This window comes from Salvia miltiorrhiza, chromosome 2 (assembly GCF_028751815.1).
Source record: "Salvia miltiorrhiza cultivar Shanhuang (shh) chromosome 2, IMPLAD_Smil_shh, whole genome shotgun sequence".
In the NCBI taxonomy this organism is placed as follows: Eukaryota; Viridiplantae; Streptophyta; class Magnoliopsida; order Lamiales; family Lamiaceae; genus Salvia; species Salvia miltiorrhiza.
This window is the reverse complement of record NC_080388.1, coordinates 68433989-68457541: the sequence shown is the minus strand read 5'-3', so window position 1 is coordinate 68457541 and position 23553 is coordinate 68433989. Positions and strand designations below refer to the sequence as shown.

The 23553-nt window shown below is 35.6% G+C and overlaps 2 protein-coding genes and 1 non-coding gene across 4 annotated transcripts in view; 1 reads left to right on the top strand and 2 right to left on the bottom strand.

Annotated features, from left to right (window-relative positions):
• LOC131008566 (uncharacterized) overlaps positions 1–23553 on the bottom strand; it is a 590934-nt gene that overhangs the window by 305259 nt on the left and 262122 nt on the right. The gene's annotated exons all lie outside the window — the stretch shown is intronic.
• Positions 4433–15668, bottom strand: LOC131008581 (coiled-coil domain-containing protein SCD2-like). 2 transcript variants are annotated; one of them, XM_057935511.1, is made up of 17 exons: positions 15050–15668; positions 13332–13507; positions 12316–12388; positions 11625–11666; positions 11413–11475; positions 10913–10962; positions 10816–10843; positions 10650–10724; positions 10446–10556; positions 10291–10351; positions 9900–10013; positions 9672–9790; positions 9413–9482; positions 8323–8364; positions 7913–7953; positions 7254–7380; positions 4433–4853 (listed from the first exon to the last, which is right to left on the bottom strand). In XM_057935511.1, exons 1-17 carry the CDS (start codon positions 15434–15436, stop codon positions 4729–4731), a joined length of 1704 nt encoding a protein of 567 aa, XP_057791494.1. In that variant the 5' UTR covers positions 15437–15668; the 3' UTR covers positions 4433–4728. The 2 variants fall into 2 exon arrangements, with proteins under 2 accessions (XP_057791494.1, XP_057791495.1); XM_057935512.1 differs by lacking the exons at positions 4433–4853; positions 7254–7380; positions 7913–7953; positions 8323–8364 and having other exon boundaries at positions 9413–9562.
• On the top strand, positions 15735–15806 carry TRNAD-GUC (transfer RNA aspartic acid (anticodon GUC)). The gene has a single exon. It is a non-coding gene; the product is annotated as a tRNA-Asp (tRNA).

The following is a 23553-nucleotide window of genomic DNA, read 5'->3' as shown; positions in this document are numbered from 1 at the left end:
CAATACAGGGGCAGCTCTTTGAAAGCTTAGAGCTGCTACAACAAGCATGGCAGAAGTGTGTACTACACATTAAACAAGCAGGAAAGATGCAAGCAGCTGATGAAGCTGAAGTATCTAGCCAAATTGATAGGTGTTTCATGAAGATGTTCAATCTTCAGGAGGCAACTGAAAAACCGCTCTTGCGCGCAGTCCGTGAAAATCGGGCTAAAGCAATGCTTTCCGTACAGGGCGGATTACCTGTAGCAGGGGATTCAAGTACCCCTAGCCCAAGTCCTGAGAGAATGGCTTCACAGCCGGACGCTCGAGGAAAAGATGCTGTTAAGGGGTCACTCCCTGAATCAACATGTCAACCCTCCACCTCTGGGGTAAAAGAGGGAGAGATCAGCCTTAGGCCCATGACAGGCCAAGTTAAGGTTGATACTAATCTTATTTTTTCTTCTCCTTCTTGGCAAAATTATCAAGACAGGTGGGAGAAACTCCTTACGAGAAGGGGCATTAATCCGGGAAATTGCCGGGTTGATGTTGCAGGAAAATATCCAAGGGTTTGGTTCACGCCAGGAGCCAATCCAAACGATGTTAAAGAATGGTATGAATTTGGGGCATTAGCTTCAGTTTATACCACTTCCCCGGCATTCACCGAAATCAAGGGTCTACCCAAATGGATCCAGAAAACGGTGTTCGACGCATGGGAGAACAACGAGTCCCTCAAAAGGGGAGACGTTCTGGAATTGTACTTTTTCAGTGCAGCTCCAGAGCCAGTTGGCAAAGGAGTCTACGAAGCCTTCCATTTCATCAAGCTTCGGAGACCAGATACAGGAGCCTTGAACCGGATCAAAGTTCCTGAGTTTAATGCCGCAATCGTCTCAACATTTACGGAGGATCAAATCTCCACGAGACGAGCATGGGGTCTTTGGGTCTGTCTTACAGAGATGGACAAAATGAAGTCCAGATTCAAGTTCTTTCAGAGCTCAGATCTGGGAACGTTCCTGGTCAATACAATGACAGGAACCACAACCCAGTTTGCTGAAAATTCTTTCGAGAATAAGAGGCAAACTATTTGGGGAAACAAGATCGCGGGGAGCAAAGAGACTCGTCGCAAATTCTGCAATATGGCTCATGTTAGCCATTGGATCGAGAGAATCTGTGACCAATGTTCGTCGCAGAAGGAGCCAGAATTCGGCAAAGGTTTCCTCCCGAAACCTGATAGAAGAAGGTTCCGGTCTGATGAACATGACGAACGTCAGACACCAAAGGGAAGAACACCTCGGGCACCAAAAAAGTAAGGTGGCCGACAAAGCAGAGTGAATCATGTGATTCACAGCAAGGATCGCACCCACAAAAGAAACGACAAAAGTGGGTGGAAGAACAGGAGGACCACTCACCAAAAGCTTCAGGACAAAAATGAGTGGAAGGAAAAGTAGCCGGCCCCTACTAGCATTATCACAAGACGATAAGGCGAGGGTCCAGCACCATGTGATGCCACTAACAAGTGTCGGCAATCAAGGCCGACAAAAGAAGGTGGATGTCATATTCAAGCAAGCTGGCCACGAAGAAGGAATCCGAGGCCAACAACCAAGCAATAATAGAGGGGTTCAAACCTCTATATAAACACAAGTGCTGGAGAGAAGAAATTATCGGAAAATTCACAACATTTTCACACACCACTTCCTCTCTCTAGAAATTATCTTTGTAATTTTTTTTAATTTTGTTTTCAAAGTTTTTCGTTTTAGTTTTAGTTCCTTTTTATTTTTATGTACACAAGTATTAGCTACTATGAGTAGCTAAAACAAGTTAGTCTCCTCCCTTGGGGAGTATTTTATGAAATAAATTAAATTTTATATAATTCCTCTATAAACGCTAGTTTTTGTCCAACTATTCCGGTTTAGTAAAAATATTTTCTTTTCATTTTTCAACAAAAATATTTGGAGTCGAGACACAGTGAAGGAGGGAAACTGATTCCTGAAGGTGACCATTCGGCGAAAGCCGGAACACAGTGAAGGGAGAAGGTTGCAACCATCACTTGCGAGTGTGTGGTTGGACGAAGGCCGAGGAGGCAAGAAGTCCGTAAAACGCGATAAAAGCTCCGGAAGGTGACCAGTCGACAAAAGGTATAATGTTGATTTATGATTTGAATTATTTAGAAGTTGTACGGAAGCATGTTGGGCCTGATTATGTCTTAATTGAATATTGATAATTTGAACATAAAATGGTTTAATGATGGATTTGTTGAGGATTGGTTGAGGGGTAGTTTTGGCATTAATAATGAGTTGGGTATGGTTGATATGTGTTTTGTGAAAGTGGGTATTTTTGATAGATAAGTTATGAAGGTGGGTATTTTAAATTTTGACCCTTTTCAAATTGTGGAAAAGTTAATATTTAAATTTATATATTTATTCACAACTTCCGATATTCGTATGTACAATTAAAATACAATCAAAATTTATGCATTTAGATGTCAATAACTCTTAAAAAGTTATCTTCATCCACGAAATATCTTTCTAAAAGAAGTGTACACGAGTTTTAAAAAAAAATTGATGAGTGAATAACGAATCCTATAAATTAGAAAAAGTAATGATAATTAACGATGATTAGTATTTTAAAGAAATGATGGGTCCATTGTAGCAATGTGCATAAATATGTGATAATTATAAATTTGATAGTTACAGGAATTATTTCTAAAAATAAATTAAGAGGATGTTCGGCTAAGCCAAGAGCTTATAAAATAATTCAAGAGCTTATAAGTTGTCAAAGTGTTTGAATAATTTAACTTATAACTTATAAGCTAGACAGAGAATTTTAGTTAGAGAGAGAAAATCGAAAAGAGATGAAATTAAAATGATATACTTCATCTGTCCACGAAAGAACTTCCTATTTTTTCTTTTTGGAATATCCACAATAAAACTTCCTACTGATTTTGAACTATACCCCACCACTCTCAATACTAAGCCTCCAACGGTTGCTTTTTCCAATTTCTAAAACAAAAACTACCATTGGAGATTTTGGAAACCAGTTTCTAAATTTTCTATGAGAAACTGGTTGGCAACCAGAAACTAGTTTCGACTGACACAAGAGGCCCTACTTTTATCTTGATTTATGCGAAAATGGAGGGGCCCATATGTATAGTTCAACTTTTTTGCATGTAGTCGTTTTTTTCTATTCACTTGTTTTCCTTTTTCTGTTTTCACTTATTTTTTTTTATTTTTTTTTTAATTCCCCTATTTCTATATCATTTTGAATGGAAACAAATATTGATTTGTTGAGAAACCGCTATTTTTGACCACTTTATAATAGATAAATTTTTATAACAAATTAATTCTTAAAATTTTCTATATGTACTAATTCATTCTTTCATTTTCATACAACTCTCTAAGACTTCATTTTTTTCTTTTCTTGTTCACTTCATTTTCATACAAATATTCATTTTTTTTCTTTTCTTGTTCACTTCATTTTTTCTTTTATTATATAATTTTAATTTTTCTATGGAATTATAAAGTTATTTTATTATATTAGATAATTTAAATATAAAATTTAATTTAAATATATAATAATGTACAAATTATAATTGAAATAAAATTAATGTATATATAGATATATAAAAATGGGGTATGTATTATAGTGGAGCCCTTAAAATGTAAGAAACTGGTTTATTGTTGGAGATGTAAATTAAAACAAATTTTCACCATTTTCAATACAGCCCAACAACTTTTTCTCCAATTCCAATACACTCTATAACTTTTTTTCTTAAAACTCGTGTCACTCCATCCTAGGAAATTCTTTCGTGGACGGAGGGAGAGTGAAAAAAAAAATCATAGTTGAGCTATTTTTGTAAAATGAGCATTGTTTATAGAATAATGAGAAAATAAGTTGAGGTAGATGAACTTATTTTTTGGGGAGCTTATAAGCTCTTAGAGCTTATTTTTACAACTTCTAAGCTCTTTAGGAGCTTATTTTGCCAAACACTTTGAAAGAGCTTATAAATAGTTTTAAAGAGCTTATAAGCTTAGGCAAACATCCTCTAAGAAGATGTTTTGTAAACGAATGAAAATAAAAAATTAAGAAGATATTTCATAAACAAAAGAATTAACATTATATCTATGTCGATGGGCTACTTATTTGTTTCCTAGCTAGTTAGGATTCAAACAATAGTCTTCTTACTCCAAGGAAATTCAGCGTGTCTCGGTAATTGGTGGACTAAGAATGGTAGTTCCACTTTGTGTGAGAGTAAATATTTCAATAGAAATAATCAATTTTCTAAAAGATGACGTTCGACTTCACCGCCATATCAATTGACAACGAATAATAGATGGTGGTGGAGGTGATCCATCCCCATCTCCACAAGAAATTCAAGAGACATGCAGACCTGGAAACTTCATAATTCCATTTTTCAATTTTGATATCCTCTGATAAAGAATAGTCAGGCTTTAAGAAATAATTATTCGTGCAAAGAATGCACCAAGTCAGCTCCTTCAATTTGGAAATCAATCAAATTCAAATACAACGCTTTCAACCTGTTTCTCCATCTCAACCAGTGTACTTCTATATGATACAAATGGCTTTACAACTTCTCAACTTAAAAACCTTTGGTTTTGATTCCTAAGGCCAACAGAAACTATCAATATATGTATAGGAAAATCTGTAGATACACAAAAATTTCAAAAAGAAAAAAGAAAATAAAAAAATAAAAACAATTGTGTTTTGGGAGAACATACACAAATATTAGCATACCGACTAGGCGTCTGATTCGGGAGTATGTTTGCCATTAGCTAATGAAGGCTGTCCAATTTCCTTCCTAGATGCTTCCCACAGTTGCTGTTCAATTCCCAACTTCCTCAGCTCTATTAGACCTCTTTCAACTGTGGTTCAACAAATATTACAACAAATATTACATCCGTAAACACATTACATTGATAATGTGCATGCTACAAAATAGTCATATGACCTTGCAAAATTGATTTCCAACTGTTTTACTTGATCAAACTTCATAAAGGAAGAAAAAATATGCATAGCAGTCACATAAATAAGCTTTTCATAAAATGAGTATTTCCTTTTGCAATAGAGCTTTAGAGAACATACTATATAATTATATATATATATTCTATATGGGTGTGTTTGCTTTGAGGTATGAGGGAGGGATAAACTACATTTACCATCTTATACTTCGTTTGCTTTGATGTATAAAAAAATTCGGGCAGGTTGTATAATTTTTCGAGCAGTCCCTTATCCCTAGGGAAAAAGATAATTTTATACCTAAGAGAGGGTGGTATAATTTTATACCACCTAATAAGGAGTGGATAAATATATTATCCTTCACACCAAATAAGATATAACAAATGTGGTCCCCACTTTAAGTGATAAGTTTATACCTCATTATATTATCCCTTCATTTAGAGGGATAAAAAGCAAACGCACCCTATATATATATAAAAGGGATCCAGTGAGAAATGAGAATGAATTTGAAAAATAACGAATAAGCCAATATAAATCTACAAATAAATCGCTTGCAAGGCATGAATAGTCGTTCAAACCTGAGTTCGAATCGTGAAAGGAGAGAAAATTTCACCATACTAACTGAATATTCGTGCATTACAAGTAGCTTATTCGTAGATTTATATTGACTTATTCATTATTCTCATTCTCACTATAACTTAACCATATATATATATATATATGCATATATATATAATTACTTAAACATTACATATGTACAATTTTGAATATTTTGCATTGCAAAGTTAAAAGACAATGGATTAGTTAATGCTTAAGAATAAGGGTTTACTATCACTTTTTAGCATAACGTGTATCACGTTTTTATGTTTGTGTCCTAATGTAAGGGTCCTTAATACTGGGGTCCTAACGTTTTAAATGGGTTCATATTAATGTCCTGACAATTGAATTTGGGCACATATTGCCTACAGGGCAATCGGAAATCCACGTGAGCAATAACATGGAAGATGGAATTACAAACTTAACAATTAAAAAAGGGTAAATACCACTTAATGGCCCAATGTATGCTCGTTTTTTGTATGTGTCCTATTTTGATTTTATTTTATTTTCTAAAATATTTAATTAACTTTATGAAATAAACTTAATTAGTTTTTTAATTACACATAATTAATTATATACAAGTAATTATTAAAAGAACTCCATTCTTATTAAAAAAAAACCACCACCACCTGCTGGCAACTGCCTGAATTAGTAAATTTGGGGTACCACCTAAGCAAATCATGCCAACTAGGCAAAAGGGCCCGAATTTGGAGTGACACATAAGCAAATGGGCCCGAATTCTGGTCATCAGGACATCATCGTGAAAAAATTGCAAAGGTTAGGCCCCAATATTAAGGACCCTTACGTAAGGACACAAATATTAAAACAAGCATTTAGGACATGGATATAAGAACGTGCATACATTAGGCTAAAAAGTGATATTAACCCCAATAATAATTATAATGGTGAAACATGAGTTTCCTACGGGGATAAGACAACTTGAAACTATGGTTTCTTCACTGGTTTTTTCAATCTTTTACAAAATAGACTACATGCTATGGAAAGCCACTAAATTTTCAAAACACTTGTGCACACATACTCAGCAAAAACAATTGACCAAAACATTAGGGGACGTTTACTTTGAATGACCAAAACAATATGGGCTATTCTACCATATACTTTGATGGATTTAATTTTAAACTTGTTTGATCATCTAATACCTACATATACTCTATCTATCTATCTATCACACAGAAAATGCCCCCTAGGACTATAATATTAACGAATTGACCAGTGGTATCCAACATTCTGAAATTAACATCTTTGCTAATGCTTAATGGGCTCAGGAATTCTACATCAAATTACTAACTTTACCAAAGAATCTTACCCCCATGAAGAACATGCGAGTAATATTGAACTATTCAACCTTTTTCTCACCTTTTTCAGTGACACTTCACCAGCTTAATGTTAATCAACACTTTAGTTGTATTTTATTATGATATCTAATGATAAAGATAACTACTTACGTGTAAAGAAATAGAATCAAGATGAGATATATCTGCATAACAGAGGATAATTTTATTTTGGGTGAGAGACAATTTTTAATTGATTAACAACACGAAGACTGACATGGAAGCTGCCTGACACGGTCCTATATATAATCTATTTTAGCACTTCACGACATATTACTGCATAAATATAGATCCCAAAATGGTTAATTACACTAACACGCATGGAACAAAAATTATAAAATCTTAAACTATGATTACCGTCAACAGCATCATGTGAAGTTGGGCTTTTCCCACTCCGGCTTATCCATAATTGAAGTCTCTCTTCCGCAATATCCTCCTCAACATCATGCACTTTTGCCCTTCTCCAAAAATATGTAAGCCAAGCCTATAAACAGACATCAACATCAGATGAGGCACACAAACTGATACCGTTAATCATTTGATTTTTTATTCTTAGTTATCTTTTATTTCCTTAATGTATGTAATTATTTAGGTTAGAAACTACTTTCTTAAAAGACCTGGGAAAGGATATGGTACAGCTAATTTGCTAATGTCTTGTAAAATTTATATTCTCTAAACCCACTAATTGTGAAACTATTTAAAACAGCCAAGGGACAGTAGAAAAAGTGGGAAAAATTGTACGTCAAAGAATGATTAATAATGATCTACAGGTGTGTGGTGTAGCATAAAAGGGCAACTTCGATTCTAGGTATTTAATGATTTTTTTTTATGAAACGACCTGGAAAAGGATATGGTTTAGTCACGTTCAAACAAGACTACAAGAGCAGAACAAGTTACAATTTTCTTCCACGATCTTCAACTTGACCCTCATATTCATTCCTCAACTTACAGATGGTTCCAGTTCATTCAAGCAGTAACAGTAACAAACAAAATAAGACTTAAAAAAGTAAATAGACCTCTTTGAAAAGAACATCTTCGCATTCCTCTTGACTCAATTCTGCAGACAAATATGTAAACTTTTAAATTTTGGGTAAATAATAATTTAAGTCGAAAGGCAAATAAATCTTTCAGATAAAATCTACAACATATGCTTCAGGCGAAGGGAAAAGAAGAAAGAGTATCACTTCGTGTCAACTTGACTTTGCATCAAGTATATCTATACCGCAGCTGAAAAGAGACTAACTCTTAGTGCCAGTAACAATTAGCTGGAATCATTTATAGACCGTACATGTCCAATCACTCCTCACTCAGAAACAAAAGGCAGCCATTGGTATCAACAAACTATTGCCCAAGAATAAAATAAGTTCACGGAAGTATGACAGTACTATAATCTTAGCAAGGTGGATACAATAAGCAAGTTTCTCACCGAATGCTTCCATGTACTTGGGATCACCAGATGATTTAGGATCTGTAATGTGGCAGAGAAAAGACTGTGTTACAAGAAAACTATAATGATTTAATATATGTAACTTTCTGCAGACTACATGCAAGGTAGTTATGGGCTAGTGCATAGTTATTAATAGCGCTGGTAGCGCGCGCGATCGCGCGTCACGGTGCGTCGCGCACCTCCATCGCGCCGCACCGCTATAACATGGCTGCTTCATGATAGCGCGCGCTATTCGCGCATCGCGCCGGTAGCGCGCGATTGAACTGATGCCGTGAAATCTCTCAATTGCATGCATGGGCTTGACTAATATTGCATGGGCTTTTCTTAATTAGGTTTAATTAGGGTTATTACTTATTAGGGTGCTGAATTTTGATCGTCAAAGAGGCATGAAGAGACTATACTAACGCCTCCAACACTCCAACTTCATGAAGAGACTCTCCAATAAGGCAATAAGAAATATTTAATTAGGGTTTTAAGTTTTATTTTATATACAGTCTTTAGAATTTCCAACGCAGAAGATTTCTTTTATTTCTCTCACTCTAATAGTCTTCCTCTCACGGTTCATCAACCTTCTTCCTCTCCTCTTGTCTCCTCTTATGACTTTATTTTTTATTAACTAGACATATTATGCATGGTTTTACTATGATTATGATATATATTACTCCCTCTGTCCGCCAAGATTATGGAAATTTGCTTGGGCACGGGATTTAATAAAATTGGTGATGATTTTGATGTGGTGGAGAAAGGGTCCCACCACTTTATGAGATGAGTGGTTGAGATTGAATTTTGAGTGGTTTTTTTGTAAATAAAGAGTGTTAGTAAGGATAAAATATTAAAGAGGATGGTGGGACCATTGCCATAAAAGGAAAGTGACATAATCTTGGCGGACGCCCGATATAGTAATTGTGACATAATCTTGGTGGACGGAGGGAGTATGTTTTTATCTATTTCTGCGCGATATATTCAAATAGAGCGCGATTCGCGATGCGCGATCACCCTAGGACAGGTTTGCGCGATGCGCGATTAATAACTACGGGCTAGTGAGGAAGACTCAAATTCTGAAGCATACCTGAAAGAGATTGGCGAACTAAGGTTGATCGTCTTTTCTGCGCCATTGTCAGCACAACAGCATCCTCAACCTTCAAATAAGATGAATGGCCGAGAAATGAAGCAACCCACAGAGTGAGATCCTCACCATAAATTGGCAAAATTCGCTAAGCTTAGGTTGGAAAACACAGCATTTGAGAGACAATATATACAAAACATAAAAAGAACAGTACAATAGAGATAAATAACCAAATTCTTGAAAATAAAAGCTCAAAGAGAACCTTTAAGGAGGCTAATTCCCTTAAACCCATCTCAACAGAAAGCATGCTCTCTATATTTCCTTCCCCAGTTAGATCATTCAAATCACGAGCGAGTTTGCTTCGATCTGAATCATCTCCACCTGCTCCAATGTCAACAAATAACAGCTTGCTTAGTTGCAGATGACAAGAGCACATGAAACTCTAAAATAACAATTGTAACATAATCAGTATTATCATGAGAGGTCCAACCATCCCAGGAATCCTCTCTGGCCTTCTGTCCAGCTGATATGACAACCTCAAAGGGCAGAGGAGCTAAAGATAACCAGTGCTCATACTTGGAAACAGCTATATCTGCACATATACCTGTAAGGGAAAGAAGTATAGAAAGAAACCTAAAGATCAATTAGCTCTAATAAAATGAAAATTATGAAACCAATAAAACAAGAAAATGCTTTCCGGATGTAATTTTGACCTATAAAAGATATTTAGTTAATATAACAACATAAAAGAGAAATTTGTATCATTTTCTAGTGCCTAGACCGGGTCTGTATAATGGAACATGCAATGCCTAGCTTGTAGCATTATAATTTTTCATCCCTCCCCTGTACCCCCGGAACAGAGATTAATTCACCAATATTACCATAACTTGAAGCTAAACCCCAATAACGAGCAAGCCAACATCTCTTCAGAACAACTTCTTCCTGAAGGAACAGCCAAAAGCAATAATGTAAATTAGGACTCAGAAAGACAGATTCTAAGATTGTTATTAATTCTACAATTAATTGAAAGGACAACCATCTCCTCATGTGTCAAAATCATCCTCTGTGTCATTGTTTTGAGAGCTTTTGCTTCAGATTCAGCTTCATGAAGCTGTTCTACAGCAGTTGTGGTCTCCTCTTTTACGTTCTGATTAAGTATTGATATTGAACATTATCAGAATGCAAACTGATGACAATTAGAAGGCCAAAGACAGGATGCAATTTAGAAAAACATAAGTACCTCAAGTTCAGCACGGAGGGCTGCAAGCTCTCCATCTCTTCCATCTTTAGTCTGCTTTGCTGCTTTTAAAGCAGCCTGCAGTGAAATCATAATGAGAAAGGCGTTTAGTGTACTATATTGCCATAAATATATAAACAAATATTTGTATATACACGTAGAGAACTACCTCTCTTTGCCGAAGAGCTGCTTCCTTCCTGGAAGTGATTAACTCATCAGGAACAATGTTAAATAGCTTGAAATACAGCTGCATAATAAAAACTCACCGGCTCAATAATTTAGCTTCCAAGGATACACCTTCCCCCAGGGAAGCTACCTGTAATTTTTTGTTCAGAAAGTCAAGAAGAATACTGAAAAGCATGGATTTAAGACAAAGACTAGCATAAGAACCTGATATAAGGAACTTAAATAAAACAGATAAAGCACATTCATAACCATGTAAGCACTTCGACTGTAGCTGGGTGAAATAATGATGCCTCTCCAGAAATGGGCACGCACATATTCATAGAACAAAAGGAGTACATTACAAAAATGACCAAAAATAAAGAGTTGAACAAAACGAATAGGGTTTACTTTATCCATATAAAGGCGGCAAGGCTAGTTTGATAGTTCCAGTATTTAGATTCCAGACTTGATGAAATGAGAACAAGGCATTGAAGGAGGACAAGGAGCAAGGTTATTTTTTTCATTTCTATGCTTTGATATCATACACCAAAGCTGAGTTTAAATGTGTCTTGGGAAAAGAGAATAAGAGTGTGACACTAACCTGTTTCTCTAACTCTCTGGCTCTAGCTTCTGCTTCTTCACGTTTTTCATCCGCGTGACGAAGCTGTGGGAAGAATTAGCCATAATGCCAGATAAGAGAATTTGTTAGTAGATTTCCCATTGATGCCTCTCTTTTGCTATTTGTATTTTCTTTTGCTTTTCTTCTTTCCATTTACTTCTGTACATAGGAGGAGCCAGCAAGAAAAAACTCACCTTATCTAAGATTACTTCATTCTCCTCTTGCAACATATCAAGCTGCAAATTGAATTCAAGTAAGTTAACCCATCTCCAGCTTAAATACAGTGCAAAGACTGAACAGAAAGCTGAAAGGTATGCAGAACATAGATTTGGGTTTACTTTAAAACAAAGCAGCAATCTTAGTATTAGAGGAGTAGACTAAAATAATAGAAGGCACATTTCATTTCAAAACAACAATCTTAGTACTCCCTCCGTCCCACCTCACTTGGCCTAATTCTTTTCGGCACGGTTATTAAGGAGAGTAAGAATATTGTGTAAAGTAAAGTAAAGTAAAGTACTCCCTCTGTCCACGAAATGAGTACCCATTTGTGGACGGCACGGGTTTTAAGAAATTTATTGAGTGTAGTGTGAATAGAATAAGGGTCCCACCTTTTTAGTATATTAATTAAAGAGTTTTGTGGGGTACACTTGCCAAAAAAGGAAATGGATACTCATTTCGTGGACGGACAAAGAAGGAAATATGGGTACTCATTTTGTGGACGGAGGGAGTATAAAGTATGTGGGGCCATATTTATTGTAGTGCAAATTTATTACTAAAAAAAGAAACAGGCTAAGTCGGGTGGGACAGTCCGAAAAGGAAACTAGGACAAGTGAAGTGGGACGGAAGGAGTATTACAGAAGTAGGCAGATATAATAAAAGGCATACTTCATCACGAAGTGCAGAAGCCTCTAGCTGATTGTCAGAACCTTTCAGGTCACGACCTATATCAGGTACAAATCTGCATTGTTAACCACCAAAGAAGGATCAACTAACTATCAGCCATTCCATAGGAACACTACCCCCAAAAAATCGTGTCAAGAGAAAAAAGTAACCAGCAACAACATAATGCTGAGAAAACATGGATAGAAAAAGAAAAAATGATTCGAAATATATAGCATCAGGGGAAAGAACTATCAGTCCTGGCAATGAATCAATGATGAGGCATTCAGGCTCCAGCTCGCTCTCTCATGGCAATTCAGTTAGTTGAAGGAATTACATATAAGAATTCAGGGTGAGCAGGCAACAGTTAAAGGATATGAAATAGAGTACAGGGACTACCTTAGCTATGTTTTGAAACATAAACACATGTAACAGTGAATGATATCTAAAGGACCAGTACCAGCCCAACTCCAATTAAGTAGAACCAGAGCAAGGCTCAAATGCAACAATTGGACCGAAGGAGTAATAAAACAAAAAATATTATGTTATAATTGCACAATAGAAAATTGCTTCGACTGCTTTGACGTTCCACCCCATTTAGAACCATACAGATACCAAAAGATTCAAAATAAAAATGAAACAGTCAAAAACCATACCTGACAAGATGTTCCACTCCAAACTCATATTACATGAAGTTTCATTATTTCTCATTCTAATATGTAAGTACATACATGCATCACCATTATTATCTGGTTTGGCATTATAAGGGGATGTCAATGTTTAAAAAATTGGAAAAATATTCTTGTAAGCCGTAATAGAAGTTATAATTATGGACAAGTGAGAAATGCAACAAAAAGGGGGCAAAACAAATATAAATGTAATAATCATTAAACCCCCAACTTTATGGTGCCCAAAGTCATTGTATTGCATCAGTAGCATAAGGTATCAGGTTACATTATTACATTTAGTAACAACTTAAAAAGTCTGATGAAATAAAGAAATCTGGTAAATTTATATCTTACCTCTTTTCTCTTAACCTGCTACTAGGGGGTTCAATTGGAGGTATGGTAACTGGAGTTTTCAATGAGGATCTACTTGGTGGTGCCACTGTATTTGTTCCTGTACGGACAGACATTGAAGGTCTTCCAGCTGATGTCGAACGAACAGGAGGATTGATGTCCATAAAATTCCGACCTAACTACAGACAAGACCATCCAATATTCAATATATCCATGTGTGAGAACAAAATAGTACCCCTTAACCACTGTCAAACCCCATCACCCTTTCATTAACTGAACATGCTGATCTAAATGTACAAAAATTACAAGTAAAATTATAGCAATTCATCCTCCAAAAATCTCACAAAATTGCAGATTGTATTTGAGAAATATAACCACAATATTAGATAAATAAATAAATAACTGTTGCTCAAGTACGAAAAGTGCTGACTGAAATCCACCCTGACTGGTGGACCAAAACTGCAACAAGATTCATATCGGCCCCAGGTCAAAAAGTTCCACTAGTCAAAAGCTATTACTTGAGTGGTATATAATTGATGAGCTGCATGTTGCCAGCATGTCGTTAGTCAATCCAGTTCCATGATGTGCAAAAGTAGTTATTCCTTGTCTCACCATTTTCCACCAAAAGAAACAGAGGACGAAACCAAAAAAAAAAAAGGAAAATGTGGGGATGGAAGAAAGTTCTGATTCAATAAAGGAATAATGCATTAATATGTTATTATACTTTCATATTTTTTATAATTAAGTCCAAAAACGTTGGTTTGGTTATTTGCATTATAGAGGGATTGAGTTCTCAAACATCATTTAGTTCAATTGAGTCCCCAAACTTTGACTATATTATTATATCCCCAAATGATTACCCACAATTTGACCCAATTATATTATACCACCATTAAAAAATTTAAGAACATGTTTAAACAAACAATATTTTAAGGACCGAACTACAACACAATCAAAATTTGAGAATTAAATTGAAGCAAATTTTCAAGGACCCAATTACAAAAGGCATGAAGGTTCAAGGACCTACTTATGTGTTATTCCCTGTATGACTTTTGAATGACATTCTTTTAGGATCCAGCAAACTTAGGAAAATGATAGTGAAATATAGGAAATATATAGGTTCAATGAACACGAATGAACTATAACCAAGCTAAGGACAGTCTAAAACACATGTTCTAGCACTTTTTTGTCTCCAAAATATGAAAATATGTCATATTTGATGAATAAATTTATCAGTTTCCGTGACAAGTATTACTCGGAATAGCTTGGCTGCCTTCATTAAGTTTATATCCGCCATTCCAAGAGAATCAATTAACTAAAAACACGCTAAATCTAGTTTCGTGAGTTAGCCGTATAATCACCCTAATCTAAATCTACTATTTCTTCTCAGAATTACAGATATGGCTCCCGTAAACATTAGAAAAGGCAGGTCTTATTTTATCAAGCCAGTGTCAATCAACAACAAACTCAACTAATCCCTACGCGAATGTGTAATGTATAGCAGAAATCAAATGACTCCAAATTGCTTCAAATCGATACAGCATAACACAATTTAAGCTCGGCCGAAAAAGCATGTTGTCTCACATTAAAACAAAGGAAACAATTTCTAATTTAGATCGGGATGGACATAAAGTATTAACAAATCCACCAAGTGTTAAAATAGGATCAAGCCGAAATCAACTCAAATGACTTAACAATGTCAAAGAGAGATTAATTCTCACCGCAGGCGACGGAGATCTATTAGGCTTGGTAAGCGAAATTCCGGAGAACCCACCGCCGTTATTCCCACTGTCACTCCTATTAACACTAGTGTTATTCGAAGCAGACATCGGTGCCGGGGGAGCAGCAAAGCGGAAGCCGAGATCATCGTCTTCGTCCTCGTCGTCATCGTTGGGAGTCTTGGACGCCATGACGAGCGCCAGCCGCTGCGCCGCCGCCTTGGCGGCGACGTTCTGAGTCCGCTTAATGGTGGACATCCCGCCGGCGGAAGGGGGGAGCCTGGACCGGGGGTGAGCCGGTGATCCGGCAGGCGAGGACGAACCGGTGCTGCTGGATCCGCCGCTCCACTGGCGGGCGTAGACCGGACTCTCGGTCCTCTTCCGATTCATTACAAAATTGGATTGTATGTATATTTATATGTATATGGGTGTATGTATAGGTGCGTGTTTTGTGGGGGCAGCTAGATATCAGGGATGTAGAATTTCTGTTGACGCTGGCAAAGGCGAGGAGAAATCGGAAGGAGATTTGGAGAAATTGGGTGGAAATTTGATGTGCCCACTTCAATTGATCGTCAAATATCAAAATTTATACGCATTAAAATGTACCGTCTTGTTTCATTAGTTACGGGAAGAACTCGCAGACTGATTTATGATTTATTATATTACTATATGAAACCAAAGCAACAAAGTCGTTGTAGTATAGTGGTAAGTATTCCCGCCTGTCACGCGGGTGACCCGGGTTCGATCCCCGGCAACGGCGAGTTTTAACTTTTTTGTCTGTCTTTTCTTAAACGGCTATTTTTGCCCTTTTTCCCCTTTTTTTTGTTCTTTTAATTGTTACTTACATGTGAGTACTAATCAGTGTTTTCTTTCTAAATCTCTTCTCATGCGACTATTTTTCTCTTTTTTTCAAGTTTTTGTTAAGCCTGACTCCCTCCGTCCCAACTAAATTGATCTATATTCTTTTTGAGTTGTTTCAGCTAATTTGATTTTTTTTTTATATAACATTTTTTTTCTTTATTCGTTTTTTCACTTTTTCATCTATCATATTTAACACACTAAACACTAACTTTAACTCCTTAAAATCAGTGCCGAAAAGAAATTGATCAAGCTAGTTAGGACGAAAGGGAGTATTTTTTAAGTCTTTTATCAAACGATTATTTTTTCCTTCTTTCGTGTTTTGGTTCTTTTTAATTGTTATAGTACTTTCATTAGTATTAGAGTCAAACCCGTCGAATTAATCATTTTATGTCATCATTTATAATTATTTTATGTTATTTTTATTACTATAGCATATGAAATAGTTTATATATAAATTATTTCTTTAATTAATTTGATATGATCAAATTAGATTAGTAATACAATATTTGAAATAATATTAATCTTAATCACTTTCGCCAATTAAATGTAGGTTGTGATAATAGAAATATATTTTTATATAAATATTCATTTGATGAAGTTTATAAAAAGTTGATGTGTGATTGAAGATTTTAGAAGGAAAAAATATGTAAATTTAAAGTATGATATGATATACGATTGATGTGTCGCATCTGCTGTTAATCGTATATCGATAATATTTACTCTCTCTGTCCCTCAAACATTTTCCTTTTTTTTTCTTTCTATTTTGGTTTGTCCCCAAAACATCTTCCTAACCTATTTTTGAAAACAATTTCACTAATTATTATTCTTACAATTTCACTTTTTGTGGGACTCGTTCTTCACTTTCACTAACTATCACTCTTATAATTTCACTTTTTGTGGGAATCATTCTCAACTTATCAAATACATAACTAACTTTTATTAAAACTCGTGTCATCCTCTCTTAGGAAGATGTTTGGGGACGGATGGAGTATTAAGTTTGTTCAAATTCTTTAAATTTGACGAATGAGAAATAATTTAACTAAACATATGTCATCTGGGTATCATCTCATATGGACCTAATAAGACCATATAATCATATGAAGCTCTAAAGACCACATATGACATTTGAACGTCAAAATTTTGAAAACCATATTCTTTGGAATTTGAAATACCATATCTGAATTTTGAGCATCATCTTGTATGTAGCTTGAAGATTATAACTTACTTGTGAGTATCATTTTATCTAGAATTTGTGAAACTATAATTAAGTTATGAGAATAATCTCGTTTCAAACTTTAAACAACATCGTCAAATATAGTTAATTATTTAAGTAAATACATCTATATATAAACGTATTATATATATACATATTAATTTGTGAGTATGATGTGATAAACTTAAACTAATATTATATAATAAAATAAAATACAAATATAAATCTTTTTTAGATGTGGAAATTGATTAAAAATTTAGAAAAAAAAAATAAGAATGAATGAAAATTGAAGAAAATTAAAAAAAAATGATTATACGACGCCACGTATGGTAGGATTTATTTTGCTATTATATATATATATATATATAGATTGGGCATAGGCATGTATTTTATTTATTTATAACATTTAGTTGAAGAATATATTTTCTAAAAAAGGAATTGACATTTGAATTGATTGTTTTTCGTGGATTAATTTATTGGTATACTTTATTTAAGTTTTAGTCACACTTGAACAATCTCAATTAAGTGGGTATAAGGATTCCTATTGCTGGATGCCACTCATTTTATTAAGTTAAATTTTCGGGCGAAAAAAGGTGGATTGTGAGGCATGATGTGTACTTTTTGGTCATTTAGTTTATATCCATAAGAAAGTTGGTATGAGGTTGGGAGGGATTTCACGCGTTTGAAAACAGACGAATGGACCCTAAAGTGCTAATGTGTTTAATTTGGCTGGGTTCTCATAATCAAATGGATATGTAGGATTTATAATTAAATGGATATGTTGGATTTATCTAATAGTTTTATCAATTATTTAATAGTACAAACTTTATCTAATAGTTTTATACGATTATTTAATATTATAGAATTTATCTATAAATTTATATGATTATGTAATAATTTTAACTAAAAAAAACGGTGCAGATCGACCCCTCTGACTTAACACCGTTACGGCCGTTAGTCAAGGGGGCGATCTGCACCGTTTTTTCGGAGTTCAGGGGCTAATCTGCACATTTTAACTTTTTAATTAATTCAACTCTCTCGCTCAAAATTTGATCGTCGTTGTCGCTGATTCAAGCTCCGACGAGGCCGGCGGAGGGCGCCGCCCCTTTCTTTCTCTCTTGGGCGCCGCCGCCTGGCTTTTCTCGATGAGGAGTCGCCTAGCTTTTCTCGATAAGGAGTCGCCTCTTTCTCTCAAATCCGGTGAAATCCGGTGATAAATGCCGATGATGCCCGTCACCATCTACACTATCGGCGTGCTGTTGAAGAAGGACGCCTTCAAATCAGAGACCATGGCCAACATGATCTCGATCTCGATTGGGGTCACGATCACCGCCTACGGCGAGGCGAAGTTCGATTCGTTGGGGTGATTCTGCAATTGGGGGCGGTGACGTTCGAGGGAGAATTCGAGTTTCCATTTCGATTATGTTATTTTCGGGAGCAATGACACCGATTTGAAATTCCCGATTTGGGGCTTGGGAACTTGATTTTGTGATTTTCCTCATCTGAAGGCGATTGACGCCGGAAAAATTGGTCGGAGAAGATGAGATGTGATTTTTTTTAATGAACGGTGTGCAGATTAGCCCCCGAACTCCAGAAAGGGAAAATGTGCAGATTAGCCCCTGAACTCCAAAAAAACGGTGCAGATCGCCCCCTCTGACTAACGGCCCATAACGGTGTTAAGTCAGAGGGGGCGATCTGCACCATTTTTTAGAGTTCGGGGGCCAATTTGCACACACAGTTAGTAAGGGGACTGAAACGCTCTAAGGGCCTCCACTTGAGGGGCCTATCTGCACCTTAACCCTATATAAAACTATCCACTTTCATATTGTAAAGATAAAAATTGTCCACTAAGATAAAAATAATAAAAACTGTCCACTTTTTGATTGAAAAGACATAAATACCCTCCTTTAAAATCCTCACTTAATTCTTCTTAATCAAAATCAGATTTATCTGCTCTGTCTTCTCTCTCGCTACCTCTCTATGGTCTCTCTCTCTCCCTTTCTCTCTCGCGCGCATTACAAGAAAATTGACTCAATTGATCTTGTGTTTCTTTTGATTTAATTAGATAGATGTTAGTCTGACGAGGTTTTCTTTTAACTCAATTAGATAGATGCTACTACTCAACATATTTGATTTGCCATTGTTTTCTTTTTATTTGCGCCTATTGATTCAACAGATTTGTTTTCTTTTAGTTTAATGAGATAGATTTGCGCATGGTTATGATTGGTTGTGGTGAAGAATTGATTTGTGAGGAATTGGTTGTGAGAAATTGATATGGATTGTGAAGAATTGATTTGTGAGAAATTGATATCCTCAACACGAGGAATTGTGAGGAATTGATTTTTTGATGTTGGATTGAGAGTTGAAGTTGTTGAAGACGCCGATGAGGTGGTGGCGCCGCCGTCACGATGTGATGGAGGTTGAGCGGGGAAAATGAGTTTTTTAGGTTTATAAAGTCTATAATTATGATGTTATTGAATTCACAGTCAGATTTATGAATTTACAACTTAATGTTCTTGAATTCACAATCAGATTTTGAATTCACAACTTAATATTTTTAAATTGACAACTAGATCTATGAATTCACAACCAGCTCGATGAATTCACAACTTAGTGTTTTTGAATTCACAATCAACTCGATGAATTCACAACCAGATTTATGAATTCACAACCAAAATAAATTCTAGTTTTAGGTGTGAATTCGAATTTTAAAAACTCAAATTCACAACTACTTGAATTCACAACCAAAATAAATTCTGGTTGTGAATTCACAACCAAAAAATTCTGACTGTAAATTAAATTTTGGTTGTGAATTTGACTAGTTGTGAATTTATAATTAAAAAATTCTGGTTGTGAATTAAATTTTGGTTGTGAATTTAACTGGTTGTGAATTCACAACCAAAAAATTCTGGTTGTGAATTAAATTAAAATTGTGAATTCGACTAGTTGTGAATTCAGTCTAATTCACAACCAAATTTTGGTTGTGAAATGCGGGATTTTTTAAAGGGGTAGTGTTTAAAGGTAAAATGAAGTGAACATTTTTTAAATTTTTAATGTGAAGGGCATTTTGGTAACAGTGGATATTTTTTAAGTTTTTTATTTTAGTGGACATTTTTTATCTTTACAATATGAAAGTGGACATTTTACAAATCCACTCTAATTTTAAAATGTAAAAATTGATTATAAATGTATAAATAAATAAGAATGAATGAGAATTGAGGAAAATTAGAATGAAGTGATTATACGATGCCACGTAGGATATGATTTATTTTGCTATAATATAAAAATTGATTAGATGTCCCACTCCATCCATGAAAAGATGTCCTAAGGGAGAGTGACACGAGTTTTAAGAAAACTTGTGTTATTTATCAATAAATCTATGCTGCCACATTGTGGCCACCCACAAACTAGTATAATAAGGAAAATATTTATTTATTTGATTTATTTTTTTAAATAACAATATGATTTAGTTATTTTATTATATTCTCTACATTATACTTATTTTTTAATTTTTTTTGTTGCATTTTTTATTTTTAATTTATATTTTAATAAAAATAAAAAAATTACCAAAAAATTGCAAAAAAAAAAACAACTACTACAATGTAGAGAATATGATAAAATAAAAAAAATCTTATTTTTATTTTAAAAAAATAAATTAAATAAATTAAATTATTTTCTATTTAGGTAAATTGTGGGTGGCCACAATGTGGCTGTTTAGCATTACTCGTTGTATATTTAGTGAGTGGGGAAAAAGGATCACAAATTCAAAAAAGCGGAAAAATTTAATTAAGTTAGTGAGTGGATAAAGAGGTCCACAATTATTACTAAAAATATATTAGAACATCTTTTTGTGGACGGAACAAAATGACAAATTATGACATCTTTTTGTGGACACAAAGAGTATTTTTTTGCACCAAGTTCCGCGATTTTCTTATTTGGGTTGGTTCTTGGATAATGGGAAATTGAAGATATGCAAGAGGGGTTTCAATAATGGGGTAATAGCCGGAAAATACATTTTTTTTTTTCATTTTTTGATTCATATCATCATTTTTTAATTTGATCAATAAATACATCAATTTTTAATTTGTTCTTAATCGTCCACAATTTGCAATTTTGTCCAAATTAAAGTTGAGGTGGCAGTCGAAAAAGCAAAGGTGACAGTTGAAAATGCTAAAGAATTGTAGCAATCATAAAGAACATCAAAGAAATGGATCCGCCAATTTCCCATATGTCGATTTTTTTTTCGAGAAATCATAAATAAGGGTGAAATTTTGATGTATTTTTTTCTTTAGACAACACTGATGTGCTGTTAAACGAGACGAGATAGTTGATTTTTTTGATAAATTATATAAATAAATAAAGAAATTTAAAGATTGCACGATGAATGACTCGAACTCAGGATTTTAGATCTTGGACATTAATCTCCTACCATTAGGCCAACACGCGCATACTAATTAACTTAATTTTGAAATTCAGAATGACAGTCGAACCCAAATATAATTTGAGATTATATCTGATTTTTGAGGTAAACCCAAGGAGTGGAGTATTTCTATCCCTAATTTTAATAAGGATAATTCTATTCATAGCCCCAATTTTACTCGATATTGCCTTTTAATTAAAAAAATTAATACAATTTTTAATAAATTTACTACACCATCCTTATAGCCCCAAATTAAAATTCTACTATGTCCCTACCATCGTAGCCCATTTTTATGCTATTGTGACTTTGTGAGAGATCTCCCCCAGTTTTAATATGTAATTTTCTTGTGGTTATTGGAGCACCACATTTTTATGCTATTGAGCCTCGCATCGACTGCCACCTGCCTTCGCTGTTGAAAGGCACCACCATCAACACCCTGTCATGGTTTTGCCGGTATGAAAGGCGCCGATTGCTGCCGCCTGCTATTGTCGGCCACCGCATTTCCAATCCCGTATTCCTCTATTTTCTAGAATACCAATAGCGATCCAAAAATAAATAAATAGGAGAAAGAAGATCTTAATCTTCGTACTTTAATTTTAATTCCTTTTTCTCTTATAATGAAAATTACGACACACAAGATTTTGGAAGTAATTGATTCTTCCCTTACATTATTGCTAGAGCTGTCAAATGGACCGGGTCGGGCACTTGGCCCGGCCCGGCCCGACCCGAAATAAACCAGGCTGCAAAAATCTAGGCCCAACCCAGCCCCTCTCGGGCCATCGGGCGGTTGGGCCAAACCCGCCCATTTTTTTTCTTCTGAAATCTTATTATTAAAAAATAATAAAATAAATTAAATCAATTACCTTTAAAGGAAATCAGTTTGAAATAGTGATAGAAATAAGGCTAGCTATATATGAAAGAAAAGCAAAAAATAAAAATTTGCACTAATTCTAAGACTACGTATACAGATTCTACCATTATATTATACTCTCTCCGTCTCATTTATTTTGTCCCGTATTCCTTTTTGTTTGTCCCACTGATCTTGTCTCATTTCTATAAATAGTACTCCCTCCGTCCCGCTAAAGTTGGCTACATTTGTTTCGGCATGGAGATTAAGAAATGAAGTGTTATGTATTAATTAAGTGTGTTCCAATAAAATTAAAGAGTTAATGAGATATGGTCCACATTCCACTTCTCACTGCGCCTTCTGGCTGCCGGCAACGGCAGCGCCGGCGACGGCGACACCGGCGATCTTCAAAAAAACCAAAAAACCCCTTGTCGCTGAGAATCGCATCGGCAACAATCAAAAACCAAAAAATCAATCCAATTTTTCTCAATCAAACCAGAAAATCAATTTTCCTCAATCAATAAACAAAATCAATCCAATCAAAAATCAAAAGAACCAGAAAATTAAACCCCTTGTCACTGAGAATCGCATGACCGACGGCTGGCCTCACCACCGCCGGTAGAGATGAAAGACCGAGAGAGAGAGAGGGGTGAAGACAGCGGCTGGTTGCTGTGAGAGAAGGGCGGCGCCGTGGCTCTGAAAAGGGCGCTGCCATGGCTGGGGAAAGGTAATTAGGTGAGCCGGCGTCCCCAATCACCACTGTCCCCAAATCGCGACACCTCAGATCTGGGCGAACCACCCCCAAATCGTGCGATCCGGAACCCTAAGGTAAGCGATTGCTGCCTTGTTCACTGGAGACGAATGCAGATTCAGACGAGGAAGCCGGCGGTCAGTCGAGAGAGAAGAGAAAAGGTGTTCCGACGGAGAGAGAGAGAGGGAGAGAGCAGCGGCACGTTTTCAGTGTGTGCGCGCGCGCAACGAGAAAGATAGAGGGAGAGAACAGAGGCGAGGGAGGTCAGAGGCGAGGGAGGTCGGGGGTGGGGCGGGGGCCAACGGCCGACGGCGGTGTCGTCCGCCAGAGAAGAAGAACGAAGGAGAGCTTAGAAAGCGGTGGGTAGGTTAGGTGCAAATGATGGAAAAATAGATTTAAGTATGTTAAATTAGGG

What these genes read in the sequence shown, in the direction of transcription:
- LOC131008581 (XM_057935511.1), bottom strand. Translation starts at nt 15,436, where the DNA reads ATGAATCGGAAGAGGACCGAGAGTCCGGTCTACGCCCGCCAGTGGAGC. An exon ending in AGCAGGTTAAGAGAAAAGAG is followed by an intron (nt 12,389 to 13,331) that starts GTAAGATATAAA and finishes TTAACAATGCAG; the next exon opens with ATTTGTACCTGATATAGGTC. An exon ending in AAGATGTTCTTTTCAAAGAG is followed by an intron (nt 7,381 to 7,912) that starts GTCTATTTACTT and finishes GTCTGTTTATAG; the next exon opens with GCTTGGCTTACATATTTTTG.